Raw genomic sequence first — 25,813 nt, 5'->3', positions numbered from 1 at the left:
ACACCAAATGCTGTGACCTTATGTGACTCAAAGCACTTACACACTCTGTGCTCTCGTCCCTCCTGGATCACCACACAGGGGAAGAGGTTGTCCACAGAGGTTGCCTGTGTTCTGAAAGCGCACAGAGTGTGGTTTGCACACTCCCAGCTTTTTACTCTTCACCACATCCTTGCTAGGGCAGCCCTCTGGATGCCACATTTGGACATAACGGACATGATATTGTTACAAGCGTGAAATGAAGTCAGTTGCAGAAATCACTGCCGGTCCTACATGCACAATTCCAATCTCATTGTGCATGCATCGTGCGCACACTGTACAAGACTGAGACACCGTTAGTGGGCAGCTCCCTCTGAAGGAGGGCCGGGCTATATTTTGGAAAGGAAAAAAAACTGAATTTTTATGCCCCACAAATAACCCAGAGATGCATTTTAAATAAAAGCACACATTCTACTCATGTAAAAACACGCTGATTCCTGCACTGTCCGCAGGCCAGATTTAGAAGGTGATGGGGCTGGATCCGGCCCCTGGGCCTTAGTTTGCCTACCCATGGCCTACTGCATAACAGATGCCTGTAAAAGCGCCCAGTGGACCTCACTGGGGAGGGACATCACTTCTACCACTTGGACTATCTCTTGCTTGGACTACTGCAATGCGCTCTACCTTTGAAGATGACCCAGAAATTACAACTAATCCAGAATGCGGCAGCCAGACTGGTGACTGGGAGTGGTCGCCAAGACCATATAACACCGGTCTTGAAAGACCTACATTGGCTCCCAGTATGTTTCCAAACACAATTCAAAGTGTTGGTGCTGACCTTTAAAGCCCTAAAGGGCCTCAGCCCAGTATACCTGAAGGAGCATCTCCATCCCCATCGTTCAGCCCAGACATTGAAGTCCTCCTCTGAGGGCCTTCTGGCAGTTCCCTCGCTGCGTAAGTGAGGTTGCAGGGAATCAGGCAGAGGGCCTTCTCGGTGGTGGCGCCCGCCCTGTGGAACACCCTCCCATCAGATGTCAAGGAAATAAACAACTATCTGATTTTTAGAAGGCATCTGAAGGCAGCCCTGTTTACGGAGGTTTTTAATGTTTGATGTTTTATCGTGTTTTTAATATTCTGTTGGGAGCTGTCCGGAGTGGCTGGGGAAACCCAGCCAGATGGGTAAGGTATAATAAACAAACAAACAATAACAATAAGTGTTGTTGTTGTTGTTGTTGTTGTTGTTGTTGTTGTTGTTGTTGTTATACCAGCGCTTGGGAAATGCTAACTGAGGGGAAGGGGAGTAGATCGCACCAATGCACACTATTTTGTAAAGATGCCAACCTGTGTTTAACAACAGTGCAGATTGTAGCTGCCAATTTACTTAAATGCTATGGCACGAGGGTGTGTACAACTACAAAGCACTTGCTCCAAGGGAAAGTGACTGCTCGGAGTGTGCTTCATATGCCCACGACCCTTGCCTTTGCCCTGGCTCTCAGCGCCACCCTATAATAGGTCACTGTTATCACCAGAAGCAGTAATCTGGTGGCACTTTAAAGATTAGCAAATTTATTGCTGCATCAGGTTTTGTGGAATAGGCTCCACACGCATGAAGCATGATCCAAAACAAACAAGCAAACTACAATTTCTAGGATTATTTGGAACAGAGAGCAAGGAGCTTTGGAGATACGGTGGTGGACTGCCTGAAATGTACATTCTCTAAGTTGCCCTGTCTCCCAAAAGGTGTCACAAATTACTGCTTCAGGGTGAGGGGAAACTAGCTCTGTACATGCTCAGAGGCATCGTCCTCTTCAGGCAACACTCCAAGGCACACAAGGCTGACAACCAGCACCAGAAACAGGGCTGGCCTTTTAGCAATCGGTGGAGTGAGGAGTCTACCTCAGGCATCAGCTGCTGGGGTAGGGCATTGGCAGACCCCTCAGCCTCCCCAAGTCTGTTGGAGGGCAGAGCTGTGTGTGCCACACAGCCTGCCCTGCACCCTCCCCACTACGCTTAGCCCCCTGTTTTCCTTGCCAGAGCTGAAGAAGCAAGATATAGCTGCCAATCCTGCCGGCTTCTCAGGTAAGATTGGGGGTGTGGCTCTTGTCCTTTGCCCTGGTCCTGAATGGGGTAACTGTGGCCCTGAAGGACCAGGTGCGCAGCCTGGGAGTCATTTTGGACTCACAGCTGTCCATGGAGGCACAGGTCAAATCTGCGTCCAGGGCAGCTGTTTACCAGCTCCATCTGGTACGCAGGCTGAGACCCTATCTGCCTGCGGACTGCCTCGCCAGAGTGGTGCATGCTCTGGTTATCTCCCGCTTGGATTACTGCAATGCGCTCTACGTGGGACTACCTTTGAAGGTGACCCGGAAACTACAACTAATCCAGAACGTGGCAGCTAGACTGGTGACTGGGAGCGGCCGCAGAGACCACATAACACCGGTCTTGAAAGACCTACATTGGCTCCCAGTATGTTTCTGAGCACAATTCAAAGTGTTGGTGCTGACCTTTAAAGCCCTAAACGGCCTTGGTCCAGTATATCTGAAGGAGCGTCTCCACCCCCATCGTTCTAACCGGACACTGAGGTCCAGCGCCGAGGGCCTTCTGGCGGTTCCCTCACTGCGAGAAGCCAAGTTACAGGGAACCAGGCAGAGGGCCTTCTCGGTAGTGGCGCCTTCCCTGTGGAACACCCTCCCACCAGATGTCAAAGAGAACAACAACTACCAGGCTTTTAGAAGACATCTGAAGGCAGCCCTGTTTCGGGAAGCTTTTAATGTTTGATGTATTATAGTATTTTAATATTCTTTTGGAAGCCGCCCAAAGTGGCTGGGGAGGCCCAGCCAGATGGGCGGGGTATAAATAATAAATTATTATTATTATTATTATTATTATTATCAGGCAACAAAATGACTTGGGTTGACCTTGACCAGAAACCCTAGCTCTGGCCTTGGGTGCAGGGCAGCCAGCTGCCAAACAGGACAGAGCTTCTGCCCTTTTCATCCTGGGTATCCCAGCAGATGCCTGCTGCATGGCACTTTGCCACACCTGCTAAAATCCCCTCTTTGATGCCCAGCTATGAAACTCCGTTCTGGCTTCTGGATGCTTCCCCATCTGCAAACAGCAACACAGAGAAGTTATCCAGCAAAACTTTGTCAACTTTCCGTATCAAACTGGAGTCTTCCAGATGTTTTTGGACTGCAACTTCCAGCAGCCATAGCTAGCATGCTGGTTGGAGCTGATGGGAGCTGTTGTTATTATATATTAATTTATATCCCGCTAATATGCTCAAGGATGGTCTAAACCACTGAGCCTCTTGGGCTTGCCGATCAAAAGGTCGGTGGTTCGAATACCCGTGACAGGGTGAGCTCCCGTTGCTCGGTCCCAGCTCCTGCCAACCTAGCAGTTTGCAAGCACACCCAAAAGTGCAAGTAGATAATAGGTACTGCTCTGACGGGAAGGTAAACGGCGTTTCCATGCGCTGCTCTGGTGTTGGTGTTCCGTTGCGCCAGAAGCGGCTTAGTCATGCTGGCCACATGACCCGGAAAAACTGTCTGCAGAGCGGACAAACGCCGGCTCCCTCAGCCTGTAAAGCAAGATGAGTGCCGCAACCCCAGAGTCATTTGCGACTGGATTTGACTGTCAGGGGTTCCCTTTACCTAATATGCCTAAATACTGTATTTTTCGCTCCATAAGATGCACCTGACCATAAGACGCACCTAGTTTTTAGAGGAGGAAAACAAGAAAAAAATATTCTGAACTAAACAGTGTATGTAGGATTTTTGTGGTTCATGCTGTGGCCACAGACATGTGATTTGATGGTGAGTTTGGGGTAGCCCAATGCAAAAATCCTGAGGATCCATGTGGATCCCTGCTTTGTAACCACGTTTTTGTGCCATTGTGGCGTCCCTTATCTCTCTCCCCAATCGCTCGCCGATCAGCTGCTTCCTTTCAACACTCCCTTCCCTCTTGTTTGCCTTAGTGTCTTAGGTTTTTTGCTCCTCCTTTTCTACTAATTTCTCTCCTGATTGCTTTAGTCTTCCTGTCTCCTCTCCTTGCAAGTTTGCTGTCTTTACCTCCCCCCTCCCAGGCAGCCTCCTTTATTGCTAGCGTCCCTTATCTCGCTCCTGATCGCTTGCTGATCAGTGGCTTTGTTTCAACACCCACGTCCCTTTTTTTTTTTTTTTTAAAGCATGATCTGCTTTTCGCCCCTGGGCAATTCAGCTCCAGGGACCATGCATTCACTCCATAAGACGCACAGACATCCCCCTTTACTTTTTAGGAAGAAAAAAGTGCATCTTATGGAGCGAAAATACGGTATGTTCCTAAGTGGTTTACAGCTATAAAATCAAGACATAACTGAAATGCGCACTAACAGTTCCACTGGGGCATTAAAACAGCCTTAATTAAAATATACAATAATACAAACAACTAAAAAGCAGAATAATTAAAACATTTAGGAAAATAACAGGTTTCCTTTCAGGGGTCTGGTGGGGACTCTCTTATTTCAGAAGGGCATTCCACAACACTGGTGCCACTAGTGAAAAAGCCTGCCTCCTTGTTCCCACAAGCCCATAATAATCAGGTCGTAGTAAAAGTAACTGTGTCCCTTTAGCTGATTGCTGGGCAGTGAAGACACAGAAGTATGGTCAGGACCAGCCCAGGACTTTTTGGTACCTGAGGCAAACCACAAAATGGTGCCTCTCCCTTCTCGCCACCGGGGAAGATGAGATGAGTGAAGGTATAAATAAGGATCTTAAGGATCATAAATAGATAATGTAGATAAACATCTACATCAGGGTCTGTTGACCTTGTGGATCCTGCCGCCTGAGGCAGTCATGTCCCCTTGCCTCATGGGCGGGCTGGCCCTGAATGCAGTTTCACTGACTCCTCCCATCTCTAAAGGAAGTCATCTGTCAGGGGTTGTTGTTGTTTAGTCGTTTAGTTGTGTCCAACTCTTTGTGACCCCATGGACCAGAGCACGCCAGGCACTCCTGTCTTCCACTGCCTCCCACAGTTTAGTCAAACTCATGCTGGTAGCTTCGAGAACACTGTCCAACCATCTCATCCTCTGTCGTTCCCTTCTCCTTGTGCCCGCCATCTTTCCTAACATCAGGGTCTTTTCCAGGGAGTCTTCTCTTCTCATGAGGTGGCCAAAGTATTGGAGCCTCAGCTTCACGATCTGTCCTTCCAGTGAGCACTCAGGGCTGATTTCCTGAACCTGGGCTGGAATGGGTCCAGATAATCTGTCCCGTCCCCCCCCCCCCATGGTGCCTACAGCGAGTATTAGAGGCTGGGCAGTAGTTGTCCAACTCCTCAGGGTCTGTGGAGGGCTCTTTTGCTATTAGCTTGGAGAAGAACCAGGGAAAACAAAGAACTCTGCTGTGTCAGACCAGGTACCTTTTGACGGTCGTGTCGATAGCTCTCCTCATCTCAAAATTGCACAGTGAGGAAAGGACCACCATGGCTGGCGTCAAAAAACACTGAAAGGGTTTCAACCCGGAAAAATATCCAGCGAACACCCAGTGGATGGGAAAATTAGAATCCTGTTACTGGTGTTGCTTGTTTATGTTTTAAGTGTTCGGAGAGTTTTGCTTACTTGTTTCTAACGTTGCTACTGGATCTAAACCATTGGGAATAGGGTGGGCACAAGTCGGTGAATAATGCTGTGACTCAGGCCCAAACTCCATGTTTATTTGCCCCACCCCCACCAGATGCAGACTTCTGGCCATCACTTTTTAAAACTGCAACGTGTGTTATGGTGTTAACTCCTTTCATAGAATCATAGAGGCACCCCAGGGTCATCTAGCCCAACCCATCTAGTGCAATGCAGGAATAATAATAATAATAATAATAATAATAATAATAATAATAATAATTTATTATTTACACCCTGCCCATCTGGCTGGGTTTCCCCAGCCACTCTGGGTGGCTTCCAACAAAACACTAAAATACAATAACCTATTAAACATTAAAAGCTTCCCTAAACAGGGCTGCCTTCAGATGTCGTCTAAAAGTCTGGTAGTTATTTTTCTCTTTGACATCTGATGGGAGGGCGTTCCACAGGGCAGGTGCCACTACCGAGAAAGCCCTCTCCCTGGTTCCCTCTAACTTTGCTTCTCATAGCGAGGGAACCGCCAGAAGGCCCTCGGCGCTGGACCTCAGTGTCCGGGCAGAATGATGGGGATGGAGACGCTCCTTCAGGTATACTGGACCGAGGCCATTTAGGGCTTTAAAGGTCAGCACCAACACTTTGAATTGTGCTCAGAAACATACTGGGAGCCAGTATAGATCTTTCAAGACCGGTGATATATGGTCTCGGCGGCCGCTCCCAGTCACCAGTCTAGCTGCCACATTCTGGATTAGTTGTAGTTTCCGGCTCAAAGGTAGCCCCACGTAAAGCACATTGCAGTAGTCCAAGCAGGAGATAACCAGAGCATGCACCACTCTGGCGAGACAGTCTGCGGGCAGGTAGGGTGCCCCTGGGTGGGCTCGAACCGCCAACCTTCTGGTTAACAGCCAGATGCACCGAGCCATTGCGCCACCTTCTACCTCTGAGCAACACCCCCCACCACACACATACACCCATTTCGCAGATGAGGAACTGAGGCCAATAGTAGGGCATGCTCTGGTGCGGCACGGCAAATCTGTTGCGGAGGCAAGACTTGAACCTCAGTTTCATAGACCCAGGTACAACTCCGTCCCCTTGGCCTGTAGCCCCCAGCTGGGCCCATCTTGAACCTTTCTGAGTTAGAAGAAAATGCAGCCGTTTAGGATGAAGTGGTTTTCTGGATAAACTCAGGAAGAGAAGCAGGCAGAACCGAGCTCTGCCCAGAGTTCTTCCTGGCCAGAGACAGCAGCTCCCTCCAAGCTTTGCTGCCAATTCCCTCTCCCTCCCTCGCCTCCCGTCCTTGTGCGATTTATGAGACAGAAACCACCCAGCAAGATGGCTCCCACCCTCATCACCCAGAGCTTTCACAGAAAGAGACCCATTTTCCTTGGACTGTGGGCAAGCAGGAGTCTCCCTCCCTCCCCACATCTGGAACAGATCGTATCCTGGAGGGAGTCCAGGGCTGTCAGCACCTTTGATGCTGTTTGCTGAGGTCATGGCAGCTGGATCCAAGCCCTCGGTGAAAACAGCTTGTGCGCATTACTTACTTGCCGCAAACACACCCACTGAAGTCAGAACATCTTTAGAGTCTGAGGAGGCCAATTAGTACCCTGAGCTGGTCATCCCTTGGCAGCTCAACAGGCAGAAGCTAAGCTCCCCGTGACATAATTCTGCCTGCTTGCCATGTGCCATTCGGAGATACGAGGAAATAAATTGCGAACTGTTATGTACTGAGTTGAATAGGATCCAAAATGCAGCAGTCTGATTGGTTCTAGAACAATAGGATCCAAAATGCAGCAGTCTGATTGGTCCCAGAACAATAGGATTCAGAATGCAGCAGTCTGATTGGTCCTAGAACAATGCAGCAGTATGATTGGTTGGCAGGAACCACCCAATCATGCTCCAGATAGAAGTGAATCCACAACCTTATTGGCCTACAGGAGAATTCCGGAATTAGCCAGTCATGTGCAGCCCATTGTGTAAATAATGTCTATAAAGCAGATACATTGAGGGGACTTCCATTTCTCCTCACCAGTATGAGCTGAATAAAGAGTATGAAATCCACTCTAGACTCTGAGTATATTTAACAAACAGACTTGGCGCAGACGTCCTGGAGCTTTTCCTGAGGATATTTTGCTTAAAATAAAACTTAGCAGATCAACCTGAGCCCAGAGGTTGACCTCACAAGGGGTCCACACAGCCTTCCTAACTTCAGATTGGGATCATCATAATCACGTCTCTGACCAGGGAACTGTAAGCTGCAGATCGGAAATACAGTGGTACTTTGGGTTACATACGCTTCAGGTTACACACTCCGTTAACCCAGAAATAGTGCTTCAGGTTAAGAACTTTGCTTCAGGATAAGAACAGAAATTGGGCTCCAGCGGCGCGGCAGCAGCAGGAGGCCCCATTAGCTAAAGTGGTGCTTCAGGTTAAGAACAGTTTCAGGTTAAGAACGGACCTCCGGAACGAATTAAGTACTTAACCCAAGGTACTACTGTAGGGGGTACGCTAATTGACAAACAAAATAAGTGGAACTTCATTATAAGATGGATTGTTATGTGTATACCCTCCAACATTTCTCCAATGAAAATAGAAACGTCCTATTCCATCATCAAGGGACGCGAGTGGCGCTGTGGGTTAAACCACAGAGCCTAGGACTTGCCAATCAGAAGGTCGGCGGTTCGAATCCCCGCGACGGGGTGAGCTCCCATAGCTTGGTCCCAGCTCCTGCCCACCTAGCAGTTCGAAAGCACGTCAAAGTGCAAGTAGATAAATAGGCACCACTCCGGCGGGAAGGTAAACGGCGTTTCCGTGCGCTGCTCTGGTTCACCAGAAGTGGCTTAGTCATGCTGGCCACATGACCCGGAAGCTGTACGCCGGCTCCCTCGGCCAGTAAAGCGAGATGAGCGCCACAACCCCAGAGTCGGTCACGACTGGACCAAATGGTCAGGGGTCCCTTTACCTGTATATGTATATGTATATGTATATGTATATGTATATGTATATGTATATGTAATCGATATCCATATCCATATCCATATCCATATCAATATCTCTACTGAAATCCTTGGGATTCCCTCAGTCAAACTGATAGTTTCCTCTTCTTTCTTAGTGGTCAATTTTGGTTGGCGCTCTCAGCCTGAGATTGCTAATACATGCAGTTATTGTGTAGCATACTACATGCTTGAGATTACATGCTATCAATCAAATATATAACTTTTAAGGGACACCTGAAGACAATGGAGTAACTGTGGAAGGAGCAATGGAGGCCAGAATAGATTGGCCCAAGTAGCCTGTTAAGTTGTGGGTGAACATATCAGACGACACAGCGATTCTTCAGACAGCTCTTGTTTGTTCACAGACCCAGAACGGAACTGAACTGAAGGGTTCAGCCAGCCTGCTTATATAGAGCTCCATTACAACGCAACAGTAACAACTTTCTGTAACTATCCAATCACTGAACGTCACTTTCAATTCCTTATTTGCATATGTGGACCTGAGTGAAAACTATCTACAGTATTCCTCTGCTGGCCCAGGGTGAGAACTTCAGTACATAACATAGCCCTTGGTGCAAGCTGAAAATTGTAAGCAACACAAAACACAACACAACAGAGCTGTTGTGTAGACTATGAATCCCACAGGTCATTCCACCTTACATCTTGCATGATATTCCACATACCATAGGTAAAGAATACTGCTCCTCCTGCAAGGAATATGAGAGGGGGATGTGTTTTATTAAGGGCAAAGGCTGGTGGGAGTAGTGAAGGGGCTGGCAGTTCTTCCATGGCTTGGATTTTAATCAATCACAGATGAATTTGAAGGCTTAAAAAATTCACTTCTCCTTTGAAGTGGGAGATTTTTTATATATTTTTTTAAAGCAAAATGTGGAAAGACAAGCCCTGGGATTTGTTTTGCCTTTTTAAAAAGGAAATTATTTCCAAAGCCCTCAATAGAAGCCGGGGTGGGAGGATCTGCAAATCGTCATCTGGCTGTGGTGATCAAACTAATTAGGTAACTGGTACAAAATAAAGATTATGAAATGGATTGCAAGAACTCTCTGAGAATAAAGAAGGGAGTCTGTCTGCCCACTTGTACTGTTGTTTGCGGCGAAAGTTGCGGCTGTTTTTTTTTGGGGGGGGGGCGATTTGCCTTAAAAGACTGCAAGTCTAGGCACACACTTAGAAGGAAGTGCCTTTGGATAAAGTGGCGTTTCCTTCTGATGGGCAGGAGAAGGGAGACGTTTTGGTTAACAACCGAAGAAGGAATACAAAGATTGGTCAGCAGAGAAACTGCAGCTTTTAATGAAATGCAGATTGGCACTTGGGCCTAATGAGAAACACTTTACAAAGACGGGCAGGCACGATTGGCAACTTTAAAGAAAGCAGTCCAGCTGTTATGCCCTGCAATGTGGGGTTTGTGAAGGGCTTATTTTTCCCCATAATTTTTATTATTAAGGTTTCAAAGATTTAACATATACACTTCAATACTTAATAAATTTATCATTTCCTTCCAATTTCTTGGAAGAAATTTAAGGATTATTTAGCTAGATATTCTAATATAACGTAAGTAGAACTATTTGTAAGTACCAAACCGGCCTAGGAGTAAAATATGTTGAATTGTATAACATTATGGATTGAAATTACCATGAAGAGAAAGAAAGATAGCAACTGGATTAAGTTAATTTTATTAGAAAGTGGATATTGGAAAACTGCTACAATGAGATTTATGGAAACTCAGTCAGGGGGGATTTGAGGAAGTCACTTAACAATGAAAATCAAATTGGGCTTCAAACAGTTAGGTGTTTATATGTTTGTTTGTTTTTTCTTTTTAATATTGCAATGTTTTTCTTTTTTGTGTGTTTGTTGTAAATTTGGGGGGGGATTTTGGAAAATAAATAAACAAATTTATCATTTTCTGACTTCCCACCTCATTTTCCATGATGTTTTCATTTCTCCCCCTCTGCTGTGCAATACCTTCTATCTTTTACCATAACATCAATACTGTATTCTCTAATACCTTCTGTTGCTCTTTTTTAAATCCTGCTTGTGAGGCCATCAAACTGCAATATTTCCTTAAGTAGTCCAAAAATGGTCTTCCATTCTTCTGGGGCTTTGGGTTAACATTGCTATTGTAGAAAAATCTCCGTCTGGGCTAATGTGTAACTTCATACAAGTAGAATATGCAGTGCTTTTTTCTGGGGGGACACGCAGGGGTACGCATACCCCTAAACATTTTGTGAATCTAAGTTTGGCCTCATTGAGGGGCAGTATTTCAATATGAGCAGGAAAATGAGAGTAACCCTAAGCAATTTTTTTTATATATAGAAAAAAAGCACTAAGAATATGTAATTTCAGAAATAAAATTCAAGGGATGGGGAGTAGCCACTATGCAGAACTGGCGAATCAAACAGCAAAAATAAAAAACCAGAATGACGGTCTATTTTTGGAAGAATAGAAGCCTTTTTTTTTGGAATCTCTGAAAAACACCATAATCAGATGAAATTGCAAGCAGGATTTGAAACATGAGAAGCAGAAGAAAGATGATAATATTTGAAATGAAAGAATATATTTTCGGTGGAATGTTCATTAGAAGGCAGTATGTAGATGAGATGGGATTCAGAACAGCAGGGAAGAAAAGGCAGAAAGTCAAAGTTTAAAGATAGATAGATAATTTATTACGGTCGGAGACCAGCTTCTAAAACACACTTGGGGGTACAATCCCAGAAGGAAAACAAACATTTAAAACAATGTGCAACAATAAATTTGAAATTTATAAACGCGAAAAGCGTATAGACACTTAAAACTTTAAGCGAAGTTTAAAGAGAAATGTAAAACTTGAAAGCTGGAATTTAAAGATTTTGAAGTTGAATAAAAATGTGATGTCAAAACAAAACAACAGAATAAAATCCGCCTCTCCTTTCACACTTCAGCCCAGTTGATCTCAGTTGTCTTCCAGGCTAGATGTCTCGCACCTCTCAGCATTTAGCAGTACCACTCCCTTTCGAACTGTTGCCCACCGTGGGGGAGTTTGCAGTGCAGTTTCGGGACCCCGTGCCTTGCGGAGAACGAGGGCGATGGAGAGGGGCACCAAACAGACCGGCAGGGAGGTCAAGATGACGACCACTCCGGTGGGTGGCCGATGCTCTGTGGGGTCACGGGGGAGGGAGCAGTTGGCGAAGTACTCCGCGTGGATTCTCATGAAGAAGGCGTCCAACGTGGGGCTGGCCACCGGGCAGCCCATCCCTTCAGCCAGCAGCCCAGTGCAGAGGACCAGCTCGCTATATATACTGCAGAGGGACAAAATGAAAAGGTTTTAGTTTAAGGTTTTTGGTATAAAATTTTGGGCCACAACTTTATAAAAATACATAATCTGTGAGTGGTTGCTTAGGCATTGGTTATGACTATCTGTCCCCCCCACCTGGGACAGAACTGACTATCCGAACTCCCTCGGAAGCCAGTGAAAGGATAACAATATTGGGGATCAGTTGAGCTGAGCGTCAGTCCCTTACCGCTCACCCAATCTGCTCCCCAAGGCTTGCTGGCCCTGGTCCCATTTCAGGGATTGGATGAAATCATGGCAAGCCCCAGGATTCCTTTAAGGGAATTCCCTTCCACCACCATTGGAGGGGCAGGCACAGCCTATCCTGACCCCTCCTCCACCAATTTTTATAAACAATGCCTAACGCAACCTTACAAGTTCTGACGAATTGCTAAGTAGTAGGCAAAAACCAGATGGCACCAGCCAATCAGCCAAATGGCAAAATTCCTACTAGGCCCCTGCCCCAAGGCAGACGACCCCATGACAGGCATAGCAAGGTCAACACAGGGCGGGCGGGCAGGTGATCCGATGCACTCTGCAAAAGAGAAAGGAAAAGGCAGAGTGCCCCAATATTTAAAACCTTTGGTCCCGCCCACCCAAATTGCAACATGCAATTTGCCCCAGCAACCTAGTCATCCAATCGTTGCTTCAGGCAATAACCATTTAACCTGCCTGGCAACAGAGGTTTAGCCTGGCAGACCCCCCCCCCCCCGCAACCCGTGCTCTCATTTGGGGAGAACACGCTTTGTCATGGATGCTTCAGCTGAGATTCCTGCATTGCAGGTGGGTGAACTACGATTCTATGATTCTAGGGCATTTGCAAATTTATTCAGTGAGGGGTCTTAAAAATATGCATTTGGGTGGGAGGAATTCAAATACAGTCGGACCTTAGTTTTCGAACACCTTAGTTCTCAAACGTTTTGGCTCCCAAACGCCGCAAACCCGGAAATGACTGTTCCGGTTGGCAAACTATTTTTGGAAGCCGGACGTCTGACGGGGCTTCCAATTGGCTGCAGCAGCTTCCAGCAGCCAATCAGAAGCCGCGCTTTGGTTTCCGAATGTTTTGGAAGTCAAACAGGCTTCCAGAATGGATTCCGTTCGACTTCCAAGGTACAACTGTATGCTCTCTCTCTCTCTCTCTCTTTTTGCAAATGTCTTTCGTGAGGGGGTCTTAAAAATAAGTTTTTAGGTGTGAGGGAATCAAAACTGCTTTTATTTTTGTGATTGGACAACATCATATTGTAAACCGCCCCTTGCTCTTCAGATGAGATGCGGTATAGAAATTTAATAAATAATAATAATAACATTTGTTGAAGAAGCGCATGAAGTGCTTTTGGAAAGCCAAAGAGTGTTAATTCTGCTGTCTGAAAATATCTGGCAATGTTTAATAAATAAATTAATATTATATAACAGCAAGTACTTGGCAATCGTTTTTAATGATTGCTGTGCAATTTTACACACATTTTACTCACCAACCAAAACTAAATTGGATTAATTTAACCGAAATATCCTTTGAATTCCCAAGTTTTCAAAGTTTTCAAATTCCCCTTTATGGAAGCAGGCATTTTCAAAATAAAGTTTTTTATGAACCACCCTAACGTGGAGGTATGTGCCTGTGGAGGTGCATCCTCTTTAGCATTTTGGTGAGGTTCCTAGGCAAATAAAAAATACATTGGAGGGGGGAACCTTCCAGGCATGGACTCCCCTTCCCAAGCTCCACTTCCATGTCTGAGGAGTGAAAATCCTTAAAGGGGCAACCTTGTCCCTATAGAACTGCGGTAGCTTGCCTTTACTCCCTGCCTAGTGTATTCACTGCACCATCAACAAGAACATGGCAACCAATTTGTCAAGGAGCTCAGACTCAGGATCAATTATCTCTCAGACCCTCCAAGTGTCCCTATTTTCTAGGGACGGTCCCAGATTTACAGAAGCCGTTCCGGTTTCTGGCTTGATCCTAGCATGTCCCGCTTCCCCTTAGAACGTCCCTATTTTCACTGTATAGGTGTTGGAGAGTATGGTTGTTGTTTAGTCATTTAGTCATGTCCGACTCTTCGTGACCCCATGGACCAGAGCACGCCAGGCACTCCTGTCTTCCACTGCCTCCCGCAGTTTGGTCAGACTCATGTTGGTAGCTTCAAGAACACTGTCCAACCATCTCATCCTCTGTCATCCCCTTCTCCTTGTGCCCTCCATCTTTCCCAACATCAGGGTCTTTTCCAGGGAGTCTTCTCTTCTCATGATGTGGCCAAAGTATTGGAGCCTCAGCTTCAGGATCTGTCCTTCCAGTGAGCACTCAGGGCTGATTTCCTTCAGAATGGAGAGGTTGGATCTTCTTGCAGTCCATGGGACTCTCAAGAGTCTCCTCCAGCACCAGAATTCAAAAGCATCCATTCTTCGGCGATCAGCCTTCTTTATGGTCCAGCTCTCACTTCCATACGTCACTACTGGGGGAAACATAGCTTTAACTATACGGACCTTTGTTGGCAAGGTGATGTCTCTGCTTTTTAAGATGCAGAGTGTGGTAGGAGTCCCTGTTTCCATTGGAGAAATCTTGGAAGGCATTGTCTCTGCCATAGAAGGAACAACACACCAGAATGTAACCCCCACATAAATGGGGGGGAGGCCTATAAATCAAGAAACCAACCCCCCTGAGGTACCAGGAACCAGGTCTGTGGTTCAGAAATCTATACCTGCCAGTTGTTTCCCAGATACACCTGCTGCTCTCTGCTGCAGCCATGACGGAGGCATGAAACTTGGGCCAGCAGAACAGCGCTACCCAGTCATAGTAGGTATCTCCACAGTCACTGGCTTGGTCGTCCTCTTCTTCAAAAGGCCCTAGCCGAGAAGGAGAGATCGGAAGAGAATTATGACTGGGACTGTGGCAGGCAAAAATCCCCTGCCCCATCCCATCCAGCTCAATGTGTGCCTCCACCCCCTGCTCTAATAATAATAATAATAATAATAATAATAATAATAATTTATTTATACCGCCCTCCCCAGCCAAAGCCGGACTCAGAGTGGCTAACAACAGTAAAATAATACAACATTCTAAAACCATTTCATTATAAAATCAGTTCATGGCATCTTGCCAGCAATTCATTTATTAAACATCAGCTATGCAAATGCAAACTACCTGACAAACATCACTTCTAGTTTGGCTCTGGGAAAAAAGCGTATCAAACACTGCAGGCAACAGAAAGGATGCCTGATTCTGTTGTAGCACCTACACTGTGTGCAAATGGTGTTGAATTGGGAAAGGAATCAAATCACATTCCAGCCAGCTTTTTACATTCAACCCAACAGGCAAATGGTGCATGTAACTAGAGTTGTGCAAATAACAACAACAACAACAACAACAACAACAACAATAATAATAATTTTATACCCCGCCCACTCTGGGTGGCTTCCAACAAAATACAATAGTCCGTTAAACATTAAAAGCTTTCCTAAACAGGGCTGCCTTCAAATGTCTCCTAAAAGTCTGGTAGTTGTTTTTCTCTTTGACATCTGGTGGCAGGGCGTTCCACAGGGCGGGTGCCACTACCAAGAAGACCCTCTGTCTGGTTCGCTATAACCCAGCCAGATGGGCGGCGTATAAATAAAAAATTATTATTATTATTATTATTATTATTATTATTATGCAGTGTGTGTCACATGTGAAAACTTCCAAGAGAGGTCACAAAATAAAAAGCGAGATATTGGGTAAACAGACCATTTTGGGACACAGATCTCATTAAAACAGAAGCCTGTGGCTAAAAGAAGAACAAAGACTTCTGTTTGACAACAGAGGAGATGGGAGGAAGAGATTGTTGCTCACCTTCATCTGGATACAGGTAGGAGACTGGAAGGAGAAGGTAGATGTTAGTCTAGGAACAGCAGTAGGATGAGTAACAGTAATAGGGCAGGCCTGGGGACTCGCTGGCTCAACTATTACCTTCCTCAAGAAAGATCTATCTAAAGGCGGGGAACCTGTGAAGCCTGTTTCATCTCCCCTGTACTGTATACACAATTTCACCTTCAGCTTTAGGCTCCAGAACTGACACAAACTTAAGAGGAAGACAGATGGAATCAGCCCAAGTACTGATCCATAAAGGTAAAGGTAAAGAGACCCCTGACCATTAGGTCCAGTCACGGACGACTCTGGTTGCGGCGCTCATCTCGCTTTACTGACCGAGGGAGCCGACGTCCAGCTTCTGGGTCATGTGGCCAGCATGACTAAGCCGCTTCTGGCGAACCAGAGCAGCGCACGGAAATGCTGTTTACCTTCCCGCCGGAGCGGTACCTATTTATCTACTTGCACTTTGACGTGCTTTCGAACTACTAGGTTGGCAGGAGCTGGGATTGAGCAACGGGAGCTTTCCCCCCCTTGCGGGGATTCGAACCGCTGACCTTCTGATCGGCAAGTCCTGGGCTCTGTAGATCAGATCAAAGATATATCTTGGCACAGCACTTTTCTCTCCAGCAGAGACCTCCCCCACCCCAGAGGTTCCCAAGCGAGGGATGATGGAGATTATTAAATCTCTGCTGGGGGGACAAACATCTGGAGGAGGACAAAGGCTCAGCCCAGAACCCTGCTTAAGTTCACGAGTGCCTCTCTGAGGATGTGCATGTTGGTTTTCCCTCCTGTCACAACTACAAGGATCAGGAATGAGGAACTTTGAGGTGACCAGCAAGCAAGGCATCCAGGCAACCTTAAGTCCCAATGTCTGCGTTCAAATGCCGCGTTAAACCGTAGTTAAAAGACAAACTATCCGTTGTATCTGAGTTGATCACAGTCAGAGTAGACCCACTGAAACTGATGGAGTTGAAGTTAGTCCCATCTGTGCCATTCAAGGGAAGAAACTAGCCAGAGTCTCAATGTTGTGATGTGTGAACCCAGAACCATGGTTTGTTTCCTACAACCAAACCATGTCCTTAGTTTACCTCGTTTGGTTTATTTGAAGGTAACAAACCATGAGCACAGCTTCACACATCACAACAAGCCACACTCTAGCTTGCTTGGGGCTTGTTTCTCCCTCTGCATGGCGAGGTTAAGAGCAGCAGCTGTGCAGGAGATGTGCTTGTGCACATTAAGCTATAGTTTATTTTAAACCATGGGTAGGCAAACTAAGGCCCGGGGGCTGGATCCGGCCCAATCGCCTTCTAAATCCGGCCCACAGATGGTCCGGGAATCAGTGTCTTTTTACATGAGTAGAATGTGCCCTTTTATTTAAAATGCATCTTTGGGTTATTTTGGGGGCATAGGAATTCATTTAACCCCCCCCAAAAAAAAACATAGTCTGGGCCCCCACAAGGTCTGAGGGACAGTGGACTGGCTCCCTGCTGAAAAAGTTTGCTGACCCTGTTTTAAACTATTGTTTAACTGAAATATACTCGGAGTCAAGAGTGGATTTCATGCTCTTTATTCAGCTCATAGTGATGAGGAGGAAAGGAAGTTCCCCCAGAATGTCTGCTTTATATACATTATTTACACAATGGGCCCCACATGATTGGCCTACAGGAGAACCCCGGAAATAGCCAATCAGGTCACGGATTCACTTCCACCTGGAGCTGGATTGGGTGGCTCCTGTGGACCAATCAGACTGCTGCATTCTGGAACCTATTGTTCTAGGACCAATCAGACTGCTGCATTCTAAATCCTATTGTTCTAGGACCAATCAGACTGCTGCATTTTGGATCCTATTCAACTCAGTACATAACATTAACATTGCAAACCAAGCCAGTATTTCTGGCAACTGGGCATCATCCTGCTTTCGAAAGTAAATCTTTTATTCTTGGCTGCAATGGTCAATGGACATGAATGAACATTCCCCAAGAAGGCAAAAGAGAGAGAAAACAATTCTTTTGAAAGCCATCTATGCCACCAGAACACCCAGGGACAATGCGTTCCGTAGATACATCACATGTTGCACAATGCAATATTAACTTCTATCTGCCCTGGTGTCGTAAAAATTCACTGGTTGACCCTAAGTGTTACTGTTTAAAAAAAGAGAAAAGGAATCCCTGCCTTATCAGCTCCTTCCACATTGTTCCGAGTAATTTTTATAAACATCCATGGTTTCCTCTCAAGCACCTCCTTGTTCAAAAGCGAAAACTCACCAAACGCCTTCCTTCCCAAGGCAGCGACTCCCTATTCCTGATCCAAAAATATTAGGTAGTTCTGGGATCTCTTCCAGTTTGGGGAGGAGTGGGGAGGAAAGCACAAATGAAAAGTTCCCCCTTGCCCTAACCTGATGTCCTTATTAAAGACGGAGGGAATCTGTTACTGTCTTGGGAAGAGATTACCACATTTTTTTCTGGCAGAATTTGTGTGCCTTTAGCACCGTCATTGCAGGCAGAAATTCAGCAGCTGAAATCTTTCCTCCTCAATGTGCAGAGACACCAGAAACGCTTCACCTGCCAAACTGCTGCTTGTCGTACAATTTGTTTGGCTGTTCTTTCAATTTATTGGCCAACCTTTCTACAATATATTACCCAAGGCGATCAGTTTGTAATGTTTCATTATGTTTAGGGAAGCTTTTAATGTTTAATAGACTATTGTATTTTAATATTTTGTTGGAAGCTGCCCAGAGTGGCTGAGGAAACCCAGCCAGATGAGCGGGGTATAAATAATAAATGATGATGATGATGATGATGATGATGATGTCTTTATATATGTGGGAAGCTGCACAGAGTGACTGGGGCAACCTGGTCAGATGGCCGAGGTACAAATAATAAAATTATGATGGTGATGATTTACAGCAACCATTAAAAATACATCAAAACACTTTAAGAAATATAAAAAGAGAGAAAATAGGACCAAACAGTGGTCACATTAAAACACTTTTAGATGAATTTAAAATGTGTTTTCCTGACAGTGGAAAGAAAAGGGGCTAAGTCGGTGGTTCTCAAACATTTTTTCTGGGTCACCAGACCCCCCAAGTGTCCCTATTTCCCAGAGATGTCCCTAAATTAGAGAAGCTGTCCCAGTTTCTGATTTGATCCCGGAATGTCCTGCTTTTCCTTAGGACACCCCTATTTTCATTGGAGAAATGTTGGAGGGAACGGAGTTATCTGATCCCCGAGCCGTCTGAAGGCAATCCAGTATAGGGAAGTTTTTTTAATATTTAATGTTTTATTATGTTTTTATACATGTTGGAAGCTGCCCAGAGTGGCTGGGGCAACTCAGTCAGATGTGTGGGATATAAATAGTAAAATTATCATTACGGAATGGGACGACCCTATTTTCATTGGAGAAATGTTGGATTCTGGGCCACACTTCCAAAATAAAAATTTGCTCGCGCCACAACAAATTTTTTATCGATAAGAAATACCGTATTTTTCGCTCTATAAGACGCACCAGACTGCAAGACGCACCTAGTTTTTGGAGGAGGAAAACAAGAAAAAAAATATTCTGAATCTCAGAAGCCAGAACAGCAAGAGGGATCGCTTCGCAGTGAAAGCAGCAATCCCTCTTGCTGTTTTGGCTTCTGGGATAGCTGCACAGCATGCATTCACTCCATAAGACGCACACACATTTCCCCTTACTTTTTAGGAAGGAAAAAGTGAGTCTTATAGAGCAAAAAATACGGTACATTGGAAAACAAAACAACTTCTAGCAGTGCTTGATTTATAGCACAGAACACAACTACTTTGTCATATGATCGTGAGATATCCAGAAAGTACAGTGGTACCTCAGGTTAAGAACTTAATTTGTTCTGGAGGTCCGTTCTTAACCTGAAACTGTTCTTAACCTGAGGTACCACTTTAGCTAATGGGGCCTCCCACTGCTGCCACGCGATTTTTGTTCTCATCCTGAAGCAAAGTTCTTAACCCGAGGTACTATTTCTGGGTTAGCAGAGTCTGTAACCTGAAGCGTCTGTAATCTAAAGTGTCTGTAACCCGAGGAACCACTGTATAAAAGACTGTGGCTCTGTAACAACACAAATCATTCCCAGAATATAATATTGATTGTCCTTGAATGTTCCCACCACACTCGCCACCCTCTCCTGCCACACCAGTGTGGCACACCACACCCTTTGAGGACCACTGGGCTATGTGGACGTCCCTAGAGAGGGTCTTCTAAATCTAGGGTGCAGCCTCTGGGAAGGCCCTCCCGTGTCCCCATTTCTTAACGGCCCAGTACCCTCTGTATGAGAAGTGTGGAAATGGCAACGGAAAGATAAATGGGAAAGGGCAGTGCTAAGGACTGGTTTGCTCTCCTTGTTCCCAGAGAACAAATACTTCTTTCTCTCTTACTTTCATCTTCAAAGTCATCATAGGTCAGTGCTGTGCATCCTGAAGGAGGAAAGAGAGAGAGAAAGAAAGGTCAGAGAGGGAGAATTGCAGGAGTCCCTTCTGTCTCGGCCCCACCCTAAAGCCAGACCCTCCAAGTGCCCCTATTTTCCAGGGACAGTCCCAGATTTACAGAAGCTGTCCTGGTTTCTGATTTGATCCCGGAATGTCCCACTTTTCCTTAAAGGTAAAGGACCCCTGACAGTTAAGTCCAGTCGTGAACAACTCGGGTTGCGGCGCTCATCTCACTTTACTGGCCAATGGAGCTGATGTTTGTCTGCAGACAGTTTTTCCGGGTCACGTGGCCAGCATGACTAAGCCGCTTCTGGTGAAACTAGAGCAGCGCACAGAAACGCCGTTTACCTTCCCGCCAGAGCGGAACCTAATTATCTACTTGCACTTTGATGTGCTTTTGAACTGCTAGGTTGGCAGGAGCTGGGATTGAGCAACGGGAGCTCACCCCATCGTGAGGATTCGAACCGCCGACCTTCCGATCGGCAAGCCCTAAGCTCAGTAGTTTATACCACAGTGCCACCCACACTATTTTCATTGGAGAAATGTTGGAGGGCATGGAATAGGACGTCCCCAGGGGTTTTTTTTTCAGCCGGAACTCAGTTCCAGCACCTCTGGTGGGCTCCAGTGGGCGCCATTGCCATTCTAGGAGAACAAGAGAAGTGTTCATGGTGAGTTCTGGCACCTCTTTTTCTAGAAAAATAGCACTGCAATCATGCTCATTCTTAGCATGCTGCTTGGTCTATATTGGTCCGGGATCCTGGTTTGCCACAAGGGAAGGTGGGTTTACTTGATACGCATTAGAAAACCCTCCCTCTGATTAGGCGATTCACATTTTTTCCTTCCCGCTAATGGACACACGGGGGGGGGGGGATGCCAAATCACTCTGCAACAATTTTTTTTTTATTTTCAAAATGAAACCAGTTTCTCTTTTTTTTCTTTCTTTTAAAAAAATAAAATAAAATTTACAAACATCAAATTCAAAATCCATATTCATTTTCTAACATAAGCCTATTACCTAGATTACCTAAATTAAAATATATCTAATTGCTCTAGGCTTCCCTTTGCTATATGTAAATACAACACAATTAACAAATTATATTATAAATGATATTATAGGTTCCCACATACCCCCCCCCCCCCCAGTTTCTCAAGGAGTGCTTTTCAGGGCAAGATCTAGGTTGTGTGTGCACCATGAAGAGGAGGGGGGCAAAGTGCTGTACTTGGTCCCGGAAGAAAACGCAATGTGCACAGCAGCCTGACACAGTCCATTTCCACGTAGATGGGATTAAGCCTTAAGGCCTTACACAGAGACCTGTTTTTTAAGCAAAATAACCCCAAGGATGTTTCTGTTCAGTTTGCAGAACACTAAAAGCTGCCTCCCTGTCAGTTAGGTAAAGGTAAAGGGACCCCTGACCATTAGGTCCAGTCGTGACCGACTCTAGGGTTGCGGCGCTCATCTCGCTTTATTGGCCAAGGGAGCCGGCGTACAGCTTCCGGGTCATGTGGCCAGCATGACTAAGCCGCTTCTGGCAAACCAGAGCAGCGCATGGAAATGCAGTTTACCTTCCCACCAGAGCGGTACCTATTTATCTACTTGCACGTTGACGTGCTTTCAAACTGCTAGGTTGGCAGGAGCAGGGACCGAGCAATGGGAGCTCACCCTGTTGCGGGGATTCGAACTGCCGACCTTCTGATTGGCAAGCCCTAGGCTCAGTGGTTTTTAGACCACAGCGCCACCCGTGTCCCTCCCTCTCAGTTACTCAGGACTTAACTTCCGAAAACATTTCACCGGCGAAATGTTGGAGGGTATGTAAAGCTCTCGTTGTCGAGGCCACAGCTGCACCTCACGGGGCAACAGATGGAAGAGGTGAAGGAGGAAAGAATCTGGCAGTAGGAAAAGAGAAATCTAACTGGGGCTTCCCTGGACTACCCTTGTCAGTTCAGAATAACTGCTTTGGCTGCTCTTTTTTTGCATATTGTATGTTTGTGCAGCTGCTGGAAATGGAGAGGGGCTCCCTTGTTTCTCTTCGGTTGGGTTGCTTTGAAGCCAGTTCTAAGCACAGCAGGCAGCTTCCTTGCCCTTCTCTCTGCCCCACAAGTGACCCCAGGTCCACAACAAGGTCCATCAGGTTCACCTGCAAAGGAGTCACCTCCAGGTGTGCACCAACACAGCGTTATTATGCTAAAGCCAGGATGACTTTGTTGCTTTATTCGAACAATGCAACTGAGCCCAAGAATAGGAAATCAAAAGCAACTTTGCTGCCGCCAACTAAAATAATCCAAGCTAAACACCAACAGATGTCAGCCCACCCCCCAAAGTTAAATACAATAGCTTTATAAACCGTGAGGTAGAGCTTCTATGGAGAAGCTGGCCTCATAGATTCAGGAGAGGGGGGGGGCTCACCAAGGAAGGCAAATTTGTTGTAATTTGTTCCAAATGTTTGTTAAACTGGAATCAAAACAAGTCGTTTTGTGGGTTTCCAAATCACACAATTTCCACTGTGTTTTTTTTAAAATGTTCGTTCTTCCAAGAGAAGGAGAACAGCTCCAAGGGATTGCAAATGCCAAAGCCCTCATTCATCGTAATTATTGCAGAGTCCTAGCCAGAAATTTGGTCAGGTTGTGGAAATCAATATGCAGTATTGCAGTATTCCAAAACTGGAAACTACAGCTTAGCCCCACTGAACTGAATAGGATTTACTTCTGAGTAGGCGTGTTTAGGCTTGCACTGTAGCTAAAACTCGTAGAGTTTCCAAGCAAATCAGAACAAATACTCAATAAAAGACTGGATGCAATTCTAACTTCCATGGGAGTTTTGTGCAGGATCAGTGCTCAATTACATATACAGGTTGGTCTTTTCCCCATACAATTCAGACAAAACTTAGGGTTGGTTTTTTCTCTCAATAGCATTATACTCACATAAGCCCAGTCTACTGCCAGTATCATGGTATTTTTCACGCCATGTAGCACTGAAAGACAACTATATATTTTTTTCTAATGGGACGGGAAAGGGGACACTTACCTCTGCAAAAAAGCAAAAGCAGGATATAATACAGGAGACAACGCCAGAGAGGTTGGGGCATTCTCATCACCATCTTGGGAGAGAAATTCAGCCTTTCTCCTCTCTTATCAAATGGCTGTCTGAGACCCCTATGGCCCACATCGACTTGGGAGTTTGGCTGTGAAACCCTCCCATGTGAGCCTCTTGCAAACTGGACCAGTTGTTGAAAGAAAGAGTCATTCATCATAGATAACTATCAAGCAAGGGGCATGAATATCCTGAGGTTTGATGAACGGGAGATGATCGTTCCATGGGTGAGCTGGCTTTGGAGAATCCTAAACATGCTCCAAGATAATCTCATTGTTCACAGATTCCAGGGAGATGCTTGCTTCTTAATGCTGCCGTGCTGAGAAAATGAACAGGTAGGCACCACACTTGTTTTCTGAACAATGGAAAATTACCGGTACAGTGGTGCCCCGCAAGACGAATGCCTCGCAAGACGAAAAACTCGCTAGACAAAAGAGTTTTCCGTTTTTTGAGTCGTTCCGCAAGACGAATTTCCCTAGGGGCTTGCTTCGCAAGACGAAACGTCTTGCGAGTTCTTGCGAGTTTGTTTCCTTTTTCTTAAAGCCGCTAAGCCGTTAATAGCCGCTAAGCCGCTAATAGCCGTGCTTCGCAAGACGAAAAAACCGCAAGACGAAGAGACTCACGGAACAGATTAATTTCATCTTGCGAGGCACCACTGTACATGCAGGGACCAAACCACAACACAAGGTAAGGCATACTTAAGCATACAGTGGTACCTCGGGTTAAGTACTTAATTTGTTCCAGAGGTCCGTACTTAACCTGAGACTGTTCTTAACCTGAAGCACCACTTTAGCTAATGGGGCCTCCTGCTGCTGCGCTGCTGGAGCATGATTTCTGTTCTCATCCTGAAGCAAAGTTCTTAACCTGAAGCACTATTTCTGGGTTAGTGGAGTGTGAAACCTCAAGCGTATGTAACCTGAAGCGTATGTAACCCGAGGTACCACTGTATTTGTAACTTTAAGCCTAAAGCCTGCCTTCAGGGATCACACCGTGCTCTGCCTGATCATGAGTCAACTTGCTTTTGTTATTTATGAATAAGACTGTTGTATCTTTATTCTTTTAAGAGGAATTCAAGGGGTATTACCAGGAGCATATCCCAATCTGGGCAATCCAGATTGAATTGCTCATTGTCTTAAGAGATTCTAACGAGTCTGCAACCAACTTCCTGCTGTCTAATAGGGGGATGCACTCTGCTATATGAAGAAACTTGCTAGCGCGAGTTAGGAAAGATCATATTAATCAATACAGTGGGACCTCAGGTTAAGATGGCCCTGCTCTCTAGCTACGAAGCCAGCAGCATGCTGAAAATGTATCAGTTACCCCTATGCTCAGGTATATGGAACCAATGAGAAGGAAAACATAGTTTTGAAGCCAGTAAGATAAGACCAATTCTATAAACACTCCGCAAAGCAGGGGAGAGAGGTATTGGCAAATGATTTCCCTTCAGCCCTATGAGAGATATACAAACTTCAAGAGGGGAGTTGCTTGGCTGTTTTCCAGCAAAAACTCAAAATAGCCAAGTCCCAGTGCCAAAACAAATGGTGGTTCAAGTTTCTGAAGTGTCAGAGACTATGTGAGAGTTTTCCCTGTTGGGATGTGTATGCAGCAATGAGTGATATCGTTGCTCTCACCAGAGGCACATTTTGAAACCATGCGAGTTTGGTAAAGAACAATAGTGGTCTTTCAATGCATTGCATTTCAACTGTATTGTAACTTTTGAATAATTTTTTTTTAAAAAAACCAAAAACCAATCGTGGTGGTCTTCATAAGAAGGGAATGATTCACCTTACCGCTCCCCCCTTCATTAGGATAGAAAATTGTGTTCTATATTGTGTATAGGTTCTAAGGTGACCTCATGTTATGATCACCTCATGTTCCAAGGGTGAGTCCAACCACAAAAGATCAGTTCTGGAGGCAGTGTAGAGGTAAGGTCGGCAAGTACAGCCATTTTCTGGGAATAAGGCAAAGTGGTTATATATAGTCATTTCCCACAGTACAGTGGTACCTCGGGTTACATACGCTTCAGGTTACATACACTTCAGGTTACACACTCCGCTAACCCAGAAATAGTGCTTCAGGTTAAGAACTTTGCTTCAGGATAAGAACAGAAACCGGGCTCCGGCGGCGCGGCGGCAGCAGGAGGCCCCATTAGCTAAAGTGGTGCTTCAGGTTAAGAACAGTTTCAGGTTAAGTACGGACCTCCGGAATGAATTAAGTACTTAACCCGAGGTACCACTGTATTTATATTTTAGACTTGCTTCTGTCGCCGGAAACCCCCCCCCCTTCCATTAACACTGGTATCGCACAAGCACCACATTCACACACACACACGCATCTCCCCTCCCTGACCCTAGAGATGTCTCTTTAGAGGGCCATCTCTTAAAAGCCTTCCGTAAATAAGGAAGCGCTGCATTGACAACACTCTATTTAGCGCTCCGCGCCGCCCTATCTTTATTGAGAGTAGACCGGACGACCGAACTCTAGGCTAAACAGCGGCCGCCTCAACCAATCAGCATTATCGAACAGCGCCCCTT

General features: G+C 45.7%; 1 protein-coding gene across 1 annotated transcript; it reads right to left on the bottom strand.

The window, feature by feature from the left end:
* Positions 1-11,431: 11,431 nt before the first annotated feature.
* On the bottom strand, positions 11,432-23,321 carry LOC308460562 (receptor activity-modifying protein 1-like). Its single transcript, XM_080977129.1, has 5 exons — positions 23,214-23,321; positions 20,141-20,179; positions 15,720-15,743; positions 14,593-14,737; positions 11,432-11,870 (listed from the first exon to the last, which is right to left on the bottom strand). Exons 1-5 carry the CDS (start codon positions 23,284-23,286, stop codon positions 11,525-11,527), a joined length of 627 nt encoding a protein of 208 aa, XP_080833255.1. The 5' UTR covers positions 23,287-23,321; the 3' UTR covers positions 11,432-11,524.
* Positions 23,322-25,813: the final 2,492 nt, after the last annotated feature.

Source organism: Podarcis pityusensis, assembly GCF_964106645.2.
Source record: "Podarcis pityusensis genome assembly, chromosome: 13".
NCBI lineage: Eukaryota > Metazoa > Chordata > Lepidosauria > Squamata > Lacertidae > Podarcis > Podarcis pityusensis.
The sequence above is the reverse complement of the archived record's forward strand: the minus strand, read 5'-3'. Positions and strand labels throughout refer to the sequence as shown.